Here is a 20,134-nt window from a genome sequence, read left to right on the forward strand (position 1 = left end):
TTCTTTTCATTGTTTATGTATCGTATATACTTTGAATATTAATATTTTGATTTCATTTTTAGAGTATGTTTCACTTGGCGGAGGGCACAACCACAAAAACTTACAGGAAATGGTGCTTTAAATTTCTTCTTCTCCCCTCTACATGTGTTGTGTTACATGATGCCTCTTATTTCCTCCTACTGATAAAGACATAAAGTTGAAATATTTCTCTTTTGTGTGTTATTCTGATTTATTACGCACATCTTCTCGTATTGTCTGGATAATTTGATCTTCCTCTCAGTGTTTTCTTTATCCTCTTCTTGTTCTTCTGGTGCTTACCCTGATAGATGATTGGCAACCGTCATGGAGTTATTATCCCTATTTTGCACATTCCATATCACTCTTGCAATATTGCGAATGTTCAACCACTGTCAGAGGTTCTACTTACAGGGTAATCTTCTCTGTCCACGTTCACATTTCCCTTCTGTCTTCTGTGATTAGTTTTATCAGGCTGTGTTCATCATTTCAGAAGATGTGACCAAAATAGGCTGTTTTCTTGCATTTTGTAAGTGTTTTGTACGATTTCCTGCACAGCAGAGTATCTCCTCATTAGTGATAGTGGTTACACATATGTTTGTTAACATTTTGAAATGCATCCAAATTTCAAGTCTGCAATCAGTCCATTATCTTTAGTATCCAGCCCTCAGCATCATAAAGCAGCACTGATAATGCGTAAGCATAACACTTCATGACATACACAGGGTTTTGATTGTTAAGCCACAGTTGCACACAAGATGTTTTAATGTCTGAAACACACCTCTTGCAATGTTGATTTTAGTTTTGATTTCTATATCTGTATCCCATTCTTACATTAACCAACATACTAGGTACTTAAAATGTGGCTCTTTGAGTGGTGTTTCTGTTCAGGATAACAACAACATAGTTTACTTTCTGCTTTATCTAGTTACATTTATTTCATATGGTCATTTTAGAACTAATTTTGGTGCATCATATATTTTTCATTTTTAATAAAGCCACTGTACTGCTCCTAAATCCATCATAATGTATGGATTTGTGTATATGGGATGGGTTTGTTTAAAACAGGACAAGTTTATAGCGTGTATGTTCGAGTTTGCTCCGAAGATCATATCATTTCACCTTTCTGCATTTGTGTATGTTCAAACGAATATTTCTTGTAGAAAACCCCACAGATGTCATCATTTTTATGTTGTTGATATTAGTTATGAATGCAATTCTGAGTGATTAAGATGGTTGTTATTTCATCAACCTTAAGTAAGTTCCACAACAAATGTTGATCTGAAATGATATACACTCTCTCTTGTATTTAATAACGAGATCTGTGCTGAGACTCTACCTTAATTAAGACCATGGTCCCTTCCTTGCTGCCGCTAGCCCTTTTCTATCTCATTGTCACCGTAAGACATAAAGCAAATTGTTAAAAAAAAAAACATTAAAAAGGGAGATCTGAGGAGAGTGATACTTTACATCATAAAAGTGGTTCTCGACCTTCACATAAAATATAAAATACAAAGAGATGACACTGCAGGAGGTCAGTATTCATTCGGTCATCACGCTTTAACTGAATTAAGCCCACATTTTAGTGAAATAATTGCAAATGTAACAGAAAAGTAATTAGAAGAAAATCTTATAAATTATTTGTTTACTCTAGTCGAAAGTATACATAAATCATAATCAATATTTGTCTAAGAATCAGCAACTTCCACTGCATTCATTGTCTGTTTGAGCCTCCATCTACCAGTTTGATGTAAACTACATGGTGATTGCTGGCTTTGTGGTTTGCTTGTTGGTTGTTTCAGGGTTTGCCCATGTACTCTTTACATGAAACTAGTTTTTGTTGTCAGACTTGCTAAGATGCTAGAGACTCACTCTGGGAGGACTTGGGAACTAAAGTGGTGGGGTTTAATTTTAGGTTAATGGCAACTTTTGGTAGTTACAAGATATTGAACCAGAATTTTCTTTATTTTCTTTTTCATACTGAAGGAAAATGCTGGGATATACTGCATTGTCTTTCAAATCCCAGGCACTTATCCCAACCATGGCCCAATAATTTGGCAAACATACCTACTAGGCTCAGTGTTGCAGTCAATTAGTTGTCCTTCCCTTCTTAAGATAGCCAGTTTGATTTTGACTGAGAGCGATGGCATTTGTGGGTATTTACATTCAACAACACTGTACTGTTGGATTCTTGCACATTGCAGTTGTGGGACATAATTCCAACACCCCATTTCTCTTAAAATCTGTAGCAATTTAAGGTATGTTAAACTAATACATATCAGAGTAATACAGGATATAAGGTAGAATTCAGAAGCACAGTTACTCAGTGTGGATGCCCTAAAGATAACCCCAGCCAGTAAATAGAAAACTAAATGGCAACTAATTAATATTATTTTAAATCTGAATTTTTAATATTGTATCAATATTTCATTTTTCAGAATTGGACCAGAGTATATGTTTGGGACTTAATAAGCCATGGAAACAATTTAAGCATTTTATGAATCCAGATATTTTGTTGAAAATACAAACTATATGTCAGCTACTTGGTCAGTTTGGTGATTTGGGTATCCTAAGCGATTATTTATTGGACCTACTATACACTGACATTTCACATCGTAGTGAGATAGTGCTCATTATGAACGAAATATTGGCTGGAGGTAAGTCCTACCTGGTGAAATTTAGACAAAATTATTTGAAGTGTATCACTTTATACAATTTGGTTACACAAGTGACTAAAGTAGGCATTTTTATAATGTGATGTTTGTGAATTGTTTCATTCTGTATTGTCTTTATGTAGAAATCACGATATCTTGTTTAAAGTTATTATATCTCTTGAAATAAAGAAAGATTGGAATACATACCATGTTACACACAACAGGTCAGTGTGGGATGAAAGAAAAACAGAAAGGAGAGATAAGGACAAAGTCCACATCTTATCCTTTTATGTTTACATGTTTGTCCTTGTCTCTCCTTTCTGTTGTTCCCACATCCTGTACTACCTGTTGTGTTTATCCTAGTATGTGTTCCTCTCTTTCTATATTTGAGTTTGTTTGTCACTTGTTTATTCTTGGCAGCAGTGCACAGAATGCCGATTAGTTCTCAGTTCACATACAGATTGCTTCTGTGCCAGAGCATGAGAACAAAAAAAAATTAATTCTCGTTAAAATCTGTGATTTGTGAGCTTTTATGTGTTACTTTCTCAGATATAATCCTGTAACTACTGCTATAATTTCATTACTGTATTATCCAAATCTGGTCAGGTCAGAATCATTCTGTTACCGTATATGACAGTAGACGGTACTACCTGCGACTGTCTGGCTGAGGGTCTTGCGGCCAGTACCAGACCAGGCAAACCAAGGAAGAACCAACGGTTTTGGGTGGAGAAGTTCCTCCTTAGCAGGTTTGATGAAATCTGTGTGTAGGAAATGACACACAAATTTATCACAACACTGCTGCTGTGCAGACTGGATAGGGGACTATCAAAGGCTAAGGGACTTAACCCTGAGAGAAAAACCTCGCCTTGTGTTAGGTCCAGCAATGGTAGAAAATATTGTTAAATCATTTTCAACAGTAAAATGAGCCTCGGATATAAACAGGAACCAAGACATAGACCTCCTCCTATGTATAATTCTGGTAAGGATGACGGTGATAAGCCCGAAGTTAAACGAAATTATTCATAGAAGAAAATTCCCGGTTGGAAAAACAAATTCAAAATAACAACATTAAATACGATACAACCTCGATAAATCAAAATCAGTTAAATCAATTTTCCGTCTAATTCGAAGAAGCTCTTGTTACAAGTAACTAATCTCATTTTGTTCCTTAGTGAAGAATCTTGAAAGAGTTTACTTATTGAAGCTCTTGTTCCCGGAAACATGAGGTACGGTTTTGCATGTTATTTAAATTGTTTAATTCAAAATACGGATAATTCATCATTCAAAGAACAGTGTCGGTCCCATTATGGAAATTTAGACTTTTAATTCAAATCTGCCTTTACAAAAAAAAAAAAAAAAAAAAAAAAAAAAAAAAAAAAAAAAAAAAAAAAAAAAAAAAAGAATAGTATTTTACAGAGTAATTTAAATTCAAAATTTTCTGCGTCACAATAGAACGTGCTTTTCGACAATAGAAATGAAGATGGAGAGAAACTGTTGGACTTTTGTATCAGAAATAACCTGATAATAAAAAACACATGGTTTATGAAGAGGAATAGGCATAATATCAGCCGATATAGTTGGGATGGACAGTATGGAACACTCATCGATTTTATAACAACAGATCGAGAATGGGGAAGATACATCATGAATATGAAGATAATCCCCAGTGAAAGTATGGAAGGTGATCATAGTTTATTAATTGTGGAATTGAAACAAGTAAAAATCCCTAAAATTGTATTGAAGAAGAAACCAAAGATCAGGATTTGGGAATTGGAGGAGGAAAATAAAAGAATGGCATTCCAAGATTGTATAAAAAGGAAGTTGCCTAACACGGAAATATGAAGTGGGAAAGAAGAGTGGGACAATTTAAGACAGACATTTGTGGAAGCAGCAATTGAGGTATGCAGGAAAACAAAAGCAAAGGTTAAGGGAAAGGAGACACGGTGGTGGGCAGACAAAATATTAAAAAAAGAAATAAAAGAAAGGAACAAGGTGAAGAAAGAAATGGATAAGGAAAAGCAAAAAAAGCGTATCAGAGGGATGAGAATAAGATAGAAAGGTTACATGTGGAATACAAAAGATTGAAACTACAAGTAAAGAGGAGTATCAAGGAAAAAAAGGAAAAATGTTGGGGAGAGTTTACCAACAAAATTGAGCAAGATAGTCGAGGAAATCAGAAACTATTATACAGAGTAATAAAATCGAAAAGAATAAATCAAGAAAAAATTAAGGCATTAGAGAGGGAAGATGGATCCATAGTACATGACGAAAAGGGTCATCAGAAGGTGATGGCAAAGTATTTTGAAAACTTTATAATGAGGATGACTGCTCAGACGAAGAAGGAGATAAGAAAATGGAAATAATAGAGGGAGAAAAAGAAGAGAACCTGATAACATGGTTGGAACTTGAAAGGGGAGTGAAAGCAATGACCAACGGTAAAGCATGATATGATTAAGGCAGCAGGAAGCATTGGACTACACTGGCTATACAGAGCCCTCATTGCCATATGGAAGGATGAAAGGATACCTGAAGATTGGCAACAAGGAAACACTGTACCACTGTTCAAAAAAGGAAATAGGAAGAAATGTGAAAATTATAGAGGTACCGGTATAACCCTATTATCACATGGGCTAAGAATAATGAAGAAAGTCATAGACAAAAGACTGAGGGATATATTAGAAACACAGAGGAAGAACAATATGGCTTTAGACCTAATAGATCAACAATAGACTTGATATTTACAGTGAGAACGATAATGTAAAATCATCTGGAAAGGAACCAGGAAATCATCTTCGTATTTTTGGATTTGGTAAAAGCTTATGATACAGTTAAGAGAAAACATGTATGGGAATGCCTACTGAAAAGGAATGTACCCAAATCATTAATTAACAAGATAAAAATGTTGTATCATGAGAGTAAAAGCAGTGTACAAGTGGGGAGTGGTGACTCTGAAACATTTTATACAAAGAAAGGTCTCAAGCAAGGAAGTGCACCGCCATTGTTGTTTATTATATTGATGGATAAAATCATAAAACGTGTAAAATAGAGTATTAGTAGTGATGAAGTGAATGCTTTGGTATTTGCAGACGATGTGGTGATTTGGGGAAAGGGAGAAAGGGATGTACAAAGGAGACTGGACATTTGGAATGAAAATCTGAAGGAGTTTGGAATGGTAATTAGTAAAAAGAAAACTGTAGTCATGCACTGTGGAAAAGAGAAAAAGAGAAGCCATGTAAACAAAGATGGAGAATGGTTAGAGAATGTACAACAGTTTCCATATCTGGGTAGCATTATTACTGGAAGTAATGAAATCAACCCTGAAATTAATAACAGACTAAGTAAAGGTACAACATTTTTTCATCAAGTCAGAGAGCCTTTATGGGATGACAAACTACCCAAGAGAACAAAATTAACATTATATAAACAGTATTTCATATCAGTTGTAACATACGTACTAGAAACGCTGGTAACTAATAAGAGACAAGATAGTAAGATCCAAACAGTAAAACTGAAATTTTTAAGAACATCGGTTAAAAAGACAAAAGAGATAGAATTCAAAATATCAAAATCAGAGAAGAGCTAAATATAGAACCTTTAGTGCAAAATATACAGAAAGCAAGACTGAGATGGTTCGAACATGTAAAATGAATGGAAAAGGAATGGGTAGCAAGTAGGGAATTGGAAAGAGAAGTTAAGGGAAAGAGACCAGTTGGAAGACCGAGAAGAAGGTGGATGGATACGATTTGGAAGGACATTAGAGAAGCTGGATTGGATGTGGTGGAGGCTTGTTAACTACACCCGAGAGACTGGAGTGGGAAATTGATGATGATGATGATAATGTGAATTTCCGGAACATGCAGGGTCAGCTTTCCACAATTTCACTCACGTCGGTGTGTTTACAATGTGCTTCATAGTTGCTACGTTTGAATTAAAATCTTCATTCTTTTGTATTCAGCGTTTTAAGGAATGCCACAATATCATGTAGCAGGCAGTGTGCCGAGAAGTTGAATCCAAGAACACTGGCGATGCCGTCCTTTGGCCGAATCAGTTCATATGCACTGAACAATATTGTCAATGCCAATGAAACTGCATTGTTTTATTTTTTTTATGCCAGGCCCAAACAGGCTTATGGTTTTAAAAGAGAGAAGTGCCAGGCTGGGAAATCGTACAAGGGTGGGGGGGTCACTGTACTGTGTTGCAATGCAGACGGAAGTGGAGACTTACTCCCCTTGTCGTAGGAAAGTTCGATTAGCCATGATGTTTTAAGGAGGGTGTCAGGCACTTTCAGTCCAAGAACAAGGCATCTATAAATGCAAACAGTACAGTAACCCAAGAAATAAAGCAGTTGCACAGCGGAGCCAGCATAATTTGTCCTCTTCTTTGAATCGTGTTTTTTTTCCTTTCGCTGCATGAGGTTATGTTTGCCACTGAGTTATCAACAGTTTTTTATGTCAACTGTTCCGCATATTTTAAGAATCTACAAGATCCTATTAACATTGATACATACATCAATTACATTTAATTGTATAATGTATATTTTTGCGACTGAAGCATTAACAGCCTTGATCATTAAGCTATTCACCAAGTTTCGTCGGCATTTAAAAGCACAGTGCCGGACGTTGAGTAGGCCTATGTTACGCTGATCTTCAGGAGCTAGCATCTCACTTCAATTAAACAACTTATCTTCAACTTCTACACATTTTTGGGACTTCATATTTACTAAATTGTGTTGTGACTTTGCGCCAGACAGTGTATGCAGACTGGTTGACTGAACTATTCACCTCTTCTCGTAAACATTTTGAGGCACAGTTCCGGATATTGCGTGTGTTATGCTACTCTTCAAGGGCTTGCGCCGTGCTTTATATAAGTGACTGATCTTCAACTTTTCTGGATTTTATGATTTAAAATCACACAGTGCTAATCCTTATTGTCTTATATTGCCTCTTCAACTGCTTTTGAAAGACTTATCCTTTAATTTCTTGTTTTCCTATGCATTGTTTTTGTATTTTTAATTGCCTGATGATGACCCAGATTGGTGGTCGAAACCGGTACCGCTTTTAATCAAATAACATTGTAACACTACATTTCTTATTTAATTGTATTGAATAGGTTGAACTATTTTATTTCTTATTTCAGTTTAATTGCAGCAAGGGTTGGCATTTCTGAATTACGAGTTAACGGTTAATTCAAAATCACGTAATTCAAAATCCGATTTTTGCGTCCTAACGACTTTGAATTAACGAGGTTTTACTGTACTGTAACCCTGACTGCTAAATGTGAGGAGCCTGTAGAGCTCGTGGAAAGAAGAAAGATTGACATTCTTGCACTGAGCAAATGGAAAGGGAAAGGGAATAAATTTTCTGCAGAAAGGATACAAAATCTGCTAGCATGGAAATAAAAAGGAAACTAAGAATGGTGCGTTATAATCAGCAAGGACATTGATGCTATGGCCGATATAGAATATGTTAATGAACGAGTCATTAAGCTTCATCAGAAAATAAACAAAAAACACCCTGACCATTGTTCAGATTTATGATCCACAGACTGGGTATAGTAAAAAAGAGAAAGATGACTTTCTTCAATAATTTTTTGTTAAGAACGAAGCCATATTTCCAGTGTTGACTTAGTCAAATGAGATATAAAAACGAACATTCCAGTCTGTCAAACACACAAAATTTCAATATAAAATATAACACTATAAACATACCTGTAAAAAAACACACTGTTAAACAAAGAATGACATGTTTCATTCTACAAGAACATCCTCACATCCTATCAAATCACTTTATATCATGCGTGTATATGTACAGTATTGTTTACGTTGCGTAAACTTGTCAATGATTGAGAATTACTGTAGTTGGTAATATGAATAACTACTGTATTAACAAATACAGTAAAACAATAAAACCTTATTAAGACGTTTCTGCTGGGTACAACAAAAATGAATCCAACACCGTAAATACGGTTCGCTCCATCCTCCTTCCCTTTCCAAAAGATGGTATAGCCCAATCCGGACTCAACAATTTTCCCTAAATCTGATGGTCTAGTTTCGCTCAGTGCAGCGATGTCTGTGTTTAGTCTGGCAAGCTCATGGGTGATGAAAGCTGTTCTTCTCTCTGGTCTCTCACTGTTGTCGTTATCAAGCAATGTTCTGATATTCCAGGATCCAATTATAATTTTACGTTCATCTGCCATATTTCGACCACATGTCGGGCTTACCCGCTGGGTGGAGCTGCCCAGCCAGGCAAAAGGGTGACTTCTGATGTTTAGCCCACATTTTCTAGAGCCTTCTTCATTTGGGGTAGGCAGCGGTGGTTCTAAATAGGCCTACCCAGACACAGATACAGGACCGAATTCTGGAGTAGCCACTGGGTCTCATGAAGACTACCATTACACATACAGATGAGATAAGCACCGACATGACCAAGGCTGCTGGAGTGCAAGGATTGCAGTGGTTGTTTAAGAGTCCTAAACAGCATTTGGAAAGAAGTAAATCTACCCAAAGACTGGACTAAAGCAGTCACTGTCCCTCACTTTCAGAAAGGAGATGGACGGAAGCCCAGCAACTACAAAGGTATCACTTTTCTATCTCATGGATTCTAAGTAATGGAATGAATCATACAACAGAGACTAAGAACCATCACCGAACCACAGCTTGAAGATGAGCAGTATGGTTTTAGAAGGAATAAGGCAACAACAAATCTGATATTTTCTGTAAGAATGATCATGGAGAAGCACTGGCAAAAAGGAAAAATCTTCATTTTCCTAGATATTGAGAAGGCTTACGACAGTGTACAGAGACAAAAATCTGAGAATGCCTTGAGAATAGATCTATACCATGTACTTTAATTAATGAAGTCAAAATGCTGTGTGAACATTGCCAGAGTTGTGTCCAAATTGGGGTTGGATATTCAGAGTGGTTTATGACTAGGCAAGGTGTACAACAAGGCAGCACACTATCGCTGCTTTTATTCATCATTTTAATGGATGAAATAATGAAAAGAGTTAAAGAGACTCAACAACAACTCTGAGTTTAAAGCTCTTGCCTTTGCAGGTGATGTAGTGATATGGGACGATAGTGAGGCTGAAGTACAATGACTGGAATACGACGTTCGACCAATTTGGTCTCAAGATAAGCAAGTCCAAAACGGCAATGTTGCCTGTTAATCAGCAGAACATCCATACTAATGTCACTCTAGATGGATCAAAGCTGGAACAAATACATCAGTTCCGTTATCTTGACAGTGTAGTGTCCCCATATGCCACCAAAATCTGGTTTTGCTCCGACTTTTGCTCAATATCTCAGGGGTGACCAGTTCACGCCCTCTCACGAACGTCTAACTAACTTTACTAGCTGAGATTTTCCACTTACTGACAGACATGAATAAGGTTGGAGCTATACTAAAATAATGGCAACATTTGGTAAATTTAGTCAAATTTATTCAAAAGAAAGATCAAAGAAAGTTAACTTGACAAACACAACATACAGCAGTTACGACAAAAATCGTGACATAAACACGAATAGAAATGTACTTAAATTTCTCTCCCAAATGTCTGGAATTCAAAATCTGTGCACTTGAATCTACGAACATCGTTAGCCATTGAATATTTGATCACTTAGCTGAAGGATCAAATTATTCCTCACCATGATTTGCCTATCATCGATGAGTCCCTACCCGCCTCACACAGATGTTTTAGGGGAATACTACAGTTTAACCTAATCTATCATACTGCACATCCTGAGTGAATTGTTATCTTAATTACACACGCAACATCAAATTAACATGAATTTCAACCCTCGCGTGGATTTCATTTACCACAGACAATTATTCACAAAGCAATGAATCGCAACATAAAACAAATCAACACACACAGGTCCTTAAAAATATTATGCCACCCAGTTACCACAAATACGCTTTCACGTACATTCTCATTCAACATTAAGCAAATCTCCATTCATGCCTATAAAACTGATTATCATGACAGAAACTAATAAACTCTACTCAAATCTTACTTTCTTGCAGTTATTTCCTGGTCTAAATACTCGCTTGTGGAAATCGATAAATTATACTCGTGAGTAGTGCAGTGCTAACAATATCATCATATTGGCCTCTGCAAACCTGACACTCCCTGGGATCCGTATAAATACCTTCGCAGTCCAGCTGGCATATAACATAAGCTGACAGCGATTACCAATATCACACACCTTCCGCCTTGCACAAACGGGAATTCAAATACCTTCTCTATTTTCATCCCTTGACTGGTATAACATGTAAGTCTTTACTTCCCTGTATTTACATTTATAACTTACCGTATTTACGCGAATAATACCCGCACATTTTAAAAAAGAATTTGAGGCACGAAATTGGGGTGCGGGTTTTATTTGCGTCAATGCTGGCAATTTTTTTTTTCAAAATCAACCTTCCTAAAGTTAGGGTGCGGGGATTATTCGCGTAAATACGGTATCTCATGTGCTTCCCATGCATTTGAACTAAACTACCCATCATAACACAAGATAAAATGAAATGAAACAAAATCACTCAGTTTACCTGTCTTTACAAATTTCTATTATTTACTGTACCGTAAAACTACAGTTTTCCAAATCTCTAAAATAATGAAAATCATGTCTAATATTTACAAAATAAATACCTTTACTTCATATGATACTCAGCTGCACATACACCTGGAGAACGTCGCTCCGTAATAACACACATGTGATCTCAAGGCTTGTCAACCTTCTCATACCATCTTACCTCTATGGCCTCTCTGAAATCTCTATCTTGTCATATTATCAAATACACACTCTCAATAACATTGCCTAATTTCAGGTGACGTTTATTTAACTATCAAAAAACTCTTGCAGTTTCCAGTCACCATGCTAACTTAAACCAAGCTCACAACTCATAATGATATTAATTTCTATCTCATCAACTGCATATGGTAATTTTTGAAATAACCTACCTTTATCAACTGCACAATTGTTACATTTTCTTTCCCATGATTAATAAACAAACTAGATTACTCTAGCCACAATGCTACACATTACTAATAACTTTCCCTAAGCAACATTGACTCTGAAATAATAATCACATAATAATCACTTCTCTGATTAAATTGACACTTTTCACACTAACACAAATTCATTCATGCATACTACACTGTATGCATGCATTACATTCAACATTCCCTACGGTTTGACATTATATTCCATCCCATCCCTTGACTCGCATAACATTTAAGTCTTTACTTCCCAGTATTTACATTTATGACTTATCTCATGTGGTTCCCATGCATTTGAACTAAACCACCCATCATAACACAAGATGAAATGAAATGAAACAAAATCACTCAGTTTACCTGTCTTTACAAATTCCTATCATTATCTGTACCATAAAACTACAGTTTTCTGAATCACTACAATAATAAAAATCCTGTCTAATATTTACAAAATAAAACCTTCACTCTAAAACATCTACATGAGTTTTTACATGCTAAGAGTTTGTTCTACTCATCCTTCGACCTCCATCTTTCCTCCAGCATAAGGTATCATTCCCTACTGCTTCTACTCGATCATGATGCCATCGCTGGTTCCCATTGAATCAGTTGCTCCTTGGATGCTGGGCTGGACCATGTCGTCTCAAGTTCAGGATACGATACTGCTACTGCTGTGGTCCCTTGCTGATTTGACCAGACTCGTACAGGTTGCACGAGTAGTCTGGTAACAGTCTGTAACGTCACTCGGACCTCAGTTATTTAACATTTGACTTAATAAATTATTAATCATTGGCTATCGTGATTTATTCTAGCGTTGTGGACTGTGTTGGTACCACTACTTCCTACTGTCTTTCTAATGTTTATCTTCACTCGTGAATACTGTTCCGCGGGTGTCCGTCAGAAACTCCCGCACTTTAGTTTAGTTTCTGTAAAGCGACGGTCTCGATACTCGGACACACACGTAATATGCCTTGCTCATGTCAATTGTTCTGACATCATATCCTCTTCACCTGTTTACTGCTTCGAATACCTCGCGGTTGCACTGTGTCCCTTCTGAATTATCTTCATAGGGGCTGTGTGAATACTTTAATATTGTCTTTATATTTAACTGATTACCGAATGACACTCTCCGTACAGCATAATATAATACTAAGCCTGCTTCTGAGAACAAGTTTGAGAATGAGTTCAGAATTCGACTAAGACTGAATCAAGAAGTAAGTATAAATAACCACCTAATCGATACTTTATTAATGCCTCAGGCAAAATTGAATAAAATTAAAACTTACAGGACATGTTTCGACCACTTAGTGGTCCTCTTCAGCTGTATAAATAAAGAACTGAAAAGAAAAACATGTAACTTGTAAGACTGAATCAGTAGTTATCTCTGGAAACGCTGCGCACACATGAATTAACACTGCAACTATCAAGAAATGAGATTTATAATCAAAATTCCAATGTGACTACTTTCAGAATGCCAGTACGAATACGAATGAAATGCCCTATGAATATGAACGGAATGCCCCTGCGAATACGAATAAGATGTCCCAGAATACCAAGATTCTGTCTTTTTAAAAGCTCTCTCAGCTGTTGTTTCCATAACTTCCTCTCTATCTGGCTTTTTACGTGTCCTTCAGTCGCATCCACTATCCACTCTCGTTCCTTTGATCCCATCTCCATACCTGCCAACTTTCCTGATTTAGGCGGGAGACTCCCGATTTTCGACAGTTTTTCCCACCTCCTGATAATTCTATTATTTCTCCCGATTTTTGCGAACTTCAAACATTCAAATCCCGCCATTTCAGCTTTGTACGTCAATTTTTAAGATTGTATTATATTGAATAGGTGGGTGTACAAAAAAAAAATACTAGTGTTATTTAATACAAAATACTTTCAATACAGACCCAGAAATGAATTTTAGCACATGTAACATACCACTTAGTCGAGCAGCTCATCATCTTTCTCCCAATTCTTCCCAGCCCAAACTTTGCAACATTTTTATAATGCTACTCTTTTGTCGGAAATCATGCAGAACAAATTGAGCTGCTTTTCTTTGGATATTTTCCTGTTCTTGAATCAAGTAATCCTGGTGAGGGTCCCATACACTGGAACCATACTGTAGTTGGGGTCTCACCAGAGACAAATATGCTCTCTCCTTTACATCCTTACTACAACCTCTAAACACCCACATAATCATGTGCGGAGATCTGTACCCTTTATTTACAATCCCCAATGAAGATCTTTTCTTATATTAACACCTAGATACTTACAGTGATCCCCAAAACTGTGTGCATTCTAAATTGAGACAAAACTGTTCCTCGTTGATGTTTTAAGTCATATATATTTTAATTTTTTATGCTAATTCAACACCTATGTAACTAATATTTACTAAATGATTAATTATTACATTCATATGAGCATAATTTGCTAAGAAATGTACCTTTATTGAGCATGTCTTTTACCCTGCCCATTCATGCTCACTGTCGACATGTCATCACGGAAAATCTCCGGAAAAATATGTTAATGAAACCTAAAATTATCATAACCCATTCATTTAGGTTACAAACAGCTGTACTTAGAAAATATACTGCAATATTCTGCAGGAAAGTAATGTGGGCAGATACGGGTTAAACGCCAAAGGGCTGTGCCAGGATTCAATCTAACAAGTTTCATTTTTGTGTTTTCATCTCTGTCCATTATTAGGTTATGTTCTACTTCCCTTAAAACAAATATGGAACTACTACTGTAATACCTGTATATTCCTGAATCTTGTTATCTATTCAGTTGATAATCTAGAGGAGAACTGGCCAAATAGCACTCCGGCTCTGCTCCTGCCCTGTGTGTGCCAAGTGCAGTAGTGTCGAGGGGCAAGGAGGAAGTAAAGGTTGGCAGTCTGATTATACTATAGGAGCAGTCATCTTATCAGTCTGTACTTCTTGCATTGCAGGAAGAGTTTTCAAGATTCGAAGAGCTCCAGACTGACTTTGATTTATTTATCAGATGTTTGTTGCTTTAGGCTGAGATTGTTCCCCATTACTTCCAGCTTGAGCTGGTAGAACTGCTGTGCAACATCCAGCTCAAGGACATATTTCTGTAATCCCGAAATGGGCACGATTTTTATAGAATACTTCACTACAGTAGTAATATCCTCAACTGCATAGACAATCTGCGGAATTTCTTTTGGTATTTGGTTTCATCTATGTACCTGAGCATTTCTTTTCTGTTATGAAATTGGGACGATGACCTAGATGTTAGGCCCCTTTAAACAACAAGCATCATCATCATCATCTGGTATGAAATTGACCAAGACCTGACGACATGTGTGTTTGACTGACTTAAATCAGCACAACTTCATGCCTTTCACTGTATTGGGAATGCTTGTTCTACGCATAGAACACATTGTACGTTCCAAACGTAAATCAGCTTACGCACATCCCATTTGACTCCATAGTGTTCTTTCTTTTGTCGATAAGAGTGAACATGTATTCTTGTATGCCAAATGGTGTTATAAAATACATATTATTTTTGTCATATTCTTTTCGATTATTAGGTGATGAGCATGGTTTGCTTCATTAATCTGATTTTACTACAGACACACTTCCTGCTTACCCCCAGCTGACATACTAAAGCAATCTTAGGTCATTTTTGTTATTTCATTTTAAATGTGGAACTGACATAAGGGCTGATGTATGTAGGATGCTAAAGGGCTGAGCCGTAAAGGTGGGTGGTAATAATAATAATAATAATAATAATAATAATAATAATAATAATAATAATAATAATAATAATAATAATAATAATACTTGAACGGCAACTACATGTAAATGAAATGCTAAGACGGGCAGGAGGTGTTACCCAACTCAATAAGATCTGGAATGAATACATCAAAGGTTTCTTTAAAGTTGCCCTGATCACAGAGAAACTCAAGGAGTGTCACATGAGCTGGTATAATCTCGTAATGAGGAAGAACAATTCCTATTTTGTCAAAGAAACACTTAGCATGCCAAATCTATCCATGGGAAGAGGCAGGTCAACTGTGACGTAATGGACAAACATAGAAAAAAAACCCAGGATTGTTAACTTACCACCTGTAACAGCATGAGTTCGAGCAACACAGTGCCGCTTTACGAGGGGACCTGAACCCAAGTGAATAGGGGAAGAAGAAGAATCATGAACTTAAGTCCTTTCTTTCATACCTGAAACTTAGGAATAAGATATTCTTGGTGATCTTCAATTTTAGGAAGGCTTACAACTTGATTGATTGAACCACTTTAATCAAAATTCAGATCGATTTAGGCTAGGAAGAAAAAAAAAGTTCATTCAACATATCTTATGGATACCACCTCAAAAGTGAAATTTAGAGAGAAAATTTCAAAAACCTTTGAAATCAGTTGCGCAGGGCTTTCTCTTCTCTTCAGCCGTGTGCTTGAGAAAGTTATCTGTAAGTCGTGCAAGGAACTGAGTAAAGAGGGTATTGGAAATAGAGTAAGACTGGGCTGTATAAGAATGTGACAATTGTGTCTCAAGCATCTGCAGATGATCATGTGATTTTTGGGCCAATGACTTACATGTTAGGCCCCTTTAAGCAACAACAACAACCAACACCACCACGACCACCACCACCACCATCATCATCATCAACTTGTGATTATTTTCAGATTCCATTGACACTTCTACAAAACAAAAGGCACGAGTAGCAAAGGCAGGCCTCCAGCTAGCAGTGGGACATACGAAAATAAAGCAGATAGAGAAGTTCAAACACCCAGGTGAATGGAGTCTAACATATCCAAAAAAATGTTTTCATATCAAGGATCAGCAAGAGGGAAATGTACATAGCAACTAATCAAAGACATCTATAATAAATGATCTGTGTCCTTCAATACTAAGTTCAGACTCTACAGTACAGTCATTTTACCAGAGAACCTATGTACAGCCATATGCAGCAGCATGCCTTGCAAATGAATAAGAAAGGTTTGATAGAGAAACTTGAAGCAAAGGAAATGAAGGTCTTGAGGAAAGTCTGGGCCTGTTCAAAGAAAATTGTTAGAGAAGTAGGCATGACCGTAAACTATATCCACATGTGGAAAAGAAAATGGACACCCTTCAAAAAAGGAGGATCTGATGCAAATGAGTTCAAATGAGCTGTCCAATCAGATCATTGCCTATTTTCTGCATAAGAAGACAAAACAAGCTTGCTTCACTGAGGTTGAATACGACTTGGAGAAAGTGGGGGCTCAGACATGATGGCATCCTCAAAAGAAACTTTTAGGACACTGATTTTCAGGAAAAGCCCAGAATGGACTGAGGAGAGAGAAGCAGTTCACTGAAGATGAATGCAGGAGTACTGGCCAGAGGATAAAGACCATGAAGAAACCTGTTCAAATGATGTGGTCCATAGCTGGCTGGGGAAAAAAAAAAACAACAACATTCTGGCAGAACTGAAAATTGGGCCTACTGAATTTATACAGAAGGGTGCAGAAAATGTAGACACTCTTTAATAGTCAATATAATAGAACAAAATGACATACCGTTACATTTCTTGCACGGGGGAAGGTTATTTTGTGTGTTCAAAGTGATCCCCATTAGGTGTCAAACAACGCCAGCGCCGCTGAACTGCTGACTGAACTACAGCTGTCAGTATTGCCGGTGTGATAGCTGCACAGGACGCCCCGATGCTTTCTCATAGCTCGTTCAGCGTAGCTGGCTTCTGTCGATAAACTTCATTTTTCAAGGTCCCCCATAGGTAGAAGTCAAGAGATGTAAGGTCTGGAGTCCATGATGGGTACTCAGCAGCTCCTCTTAGACCTATCCATTGTCCAGTTAGATTTTCGTCCAAGTAGGCTTTAACATCTCTGTGGTAGTGAGGAGTGCCATCTTGTTGTAGGTAAAATCTTTCAGTTCCAAACACCTCTTGGATGGCAGGTAAAATCGGTGTTTCAGCATATGAAGATACAAGTCACCAGTTATGGTACCTTCAATGAAGAATGGGACAATCAAATTGCGGGATACAGACCACACCACTCATTAACATCGGGTAGATTAACATGTTTGTCCACGTGAATGTGAGGATTTTCATGAGCCCAGTATGCGCAGTTGTGGCGGTTTACAGTACCGTTCAGTTTGAATGGCACCTCAACCATCCCTGCAAACCGTTCATCCTTGCGAAGCATGCCTTCAAACCACTAGCAGTACTCCATCCTTCGATCTGAGACGTCCTCGTTCATAGCGTGCAGTGATCTGGGAACGTACACTTTCCACTTTGCAGCCTTCAGAATTCATCGTACGGTCGATCGGCTTACCCGCTTTCACGTGCACCCTGATTCTCAGATTTTTGAGGTGACACCAGCACTGGAAGCTGGACTTGTTGATGTTTTTGGTTGTCAGACCTTTTCTTATGCACAACCTGAACAGTACAGTCAGCTTCAAATTTATCCCGAATACGATAAATTGTTGTAAGAGTTGGTGGCTGAGTACCGTACACATTACGCCATTGCCATTGTACCTCCATCATGTTTTCGCACTTCCAGTAACACTTCAATACGGCCTTGTGTGCCTCAAACGACAATCTTACTGCATTCATTTGTGCACTGTCATCTGCTGGAAAATGCATGGCAAGATTGTTGCACCATTCACATGATCTTCATCATCTGTTGAGAAAACAATGGACTACACTACTGTGCAAGAATTACAATGATATATCATTTTGTTCCAAAGCTACTATCAAAGAGTGTCAACATTTTTCTGGATCCCTCTGTATAATCTCTGACTCTATTACTTGAGAACATACAGTATGGGAAATGGAGAGGATCACTGAAGACTGGCAGATAGCTCTGATACATCCATTGCATTAAAAAAAGGTGATAAGATGTTAATAATTACAGAAGAATATCTATAGTTATGGTCCTGTACATGATTTTCTCTAAAGCGATTACAGTACTGCATGTAACTAGAGTAGGAGGTATACTGGATCAAGAATTGGGAGAATATCAAACAGGGTTCTGGAAAAGTAGATCATGCACAGAACAAATCTTGAACCTTAAGAGTATCATAAAAAACAAGTATGTGACATTTTTCGTGGACTTCAGAAAGGCATATGCTGGTTCAAGACTTATTGCACAACTTTATAGTTTCAAATGTCTGCTACCAGATGAAGTCAAAGGCTCTTCTAGCAAAATTATTATAGATAGTGGGATATCCATGTTTTTTTTTTTTTTTTTTCCTCTTAAACTCACTGGCAAATCACTTCCATCCAGCTAACAACTTCCACTAGAGATCTTGAACTTGTTTTTAGCGTCATCCCTTGAAACTTCTAGTAGAAGATTTTGAAACTGTTGTCCATAGCCGTAAAGCAATTAATGTAAAACAATTTTATTTTATATTTTTGGTTGGTTGGAAGGACATAGGGGGTGAGGGGTTTATTAAAGAATCAGTACTTATTAGACTTAAGGGGTTATAATATATTTTAAATATGTACTGTATATCATTTTCTTAAAATTGGTCTCTCACAGTCAGATTCTGGTTACTGATGGATCACCAAATTTTCTTATAGCATATAGGCTTTGCTGAGTGAATCAAACCTCAGGAGGTTTGGGTTGCACTTGCCATGATGGATACCATGTATGAAAGTTTCACCCAGATTGTTTCAGTTTCTACTCTTGGCTGTCCTTGAAATGGTTTACTATTGTTTTTCATTTCAACCCCAGGGAATTCATGAGACTGCCTTTCATAGGCCATGACCACGTCCTTCCCAATTCTAACCCAGTTATTTATGTATTGCAGTTTAATGTTCTTATTTAAGATATCAAGATTCTATCATTTTCTGTATGCTTCTCTTTCAGCTTCACCGGATCAGTGTGTGCATACAGTAAACAATGTCTTAGATGTCTATTTGGAATCATCTTTGTGGTATCTGCCCCTTTCTGTCCAAGAAGACAGCATTACAATTGGACAAGCACAGAGTAACTTGGTTCTATCTTGCTTGTTAGTAGAAGGTATTGGTAAAATGGCTCACATGCTGGGTTCTAAATTTAACCAATTCCTTCTCCGTACATTGTATGTGGTCATGGAGCGTGCTGGTAGTACCCACAAACTCCTTGCACTGGCGGGTACCATGGCAGCTATGGAGATTGCCTGTGCTGGGGGCTATGGAAGTAGCATTGCTTGCCTACTAACAGCAAATATGGACTACTTCTCATTCCATGTGACTATAAAACTTCGTAAAGTAGATAGGAACCCAGGAGTCCTAGATGTGTTGAGCCTTGCAATGAGGCATAGTAACAAGGAAATGTTACCTTCTCTACAAACCATAGTGGATGATGTAAGTCACTCCATAATGCTACTTAATTAAATTTTGTACCCATCATTCCTTTTTTCTTCTTCTTACAAGGGAGTAATCAACCTAGTCGTATTAAAAAAACTAATCCATTTTTTTCACTCGCAATGGTTTTGTTTTTAAGTCCAGTTGAAAATTCTTA

The 20,134-nt window shown here is 37.2% G+C and overlaps 1 protein-coding gene across 2 annotated transcripts in view; it reads left to right on the forward strand.

Annotated features, from left to right (window-relative positions):
• The window catches only part of Tti1 (Telo2 interacting protein 1), a 160,561-nt gene that overhangs the window by 88,944 nt on the left and 51,483 nt on the right, over positions 1–20,134 (forward strand). For both annotated transcript variants that reach the window (XM_068228387.1, XM_068228392.1), the window contains 2 exons: positions 2,454–2,672; positions 19,499–19,977. In XM_068228387.1, the coding sequence (XP_068084488.1) occupies positions 2,454–2,672; positions 19,499–19,977 (698 nt within the window). The remainder of the gene's footprint in view (positions 1–2,453; positions 2,673–19,498; positions 19,978–20,134) is intronic.

The sequence above is a fragment of the Anabrus simplex genome, chromosome 1 (genome assembly GCF_040414725.1).
Source record: "Anabrus simplex isolate iqAnaSimp1 chromosome 1, ASM4041472v1, whole genome shotgun sequence".
In the NCBI taxonomy this organism is placed as follows: Eukaryota; Metazoa; Arthropoda; class Insecta; order Orthoptera; family Tettigoniidae; genus Anabrus; species Anabrus simplex.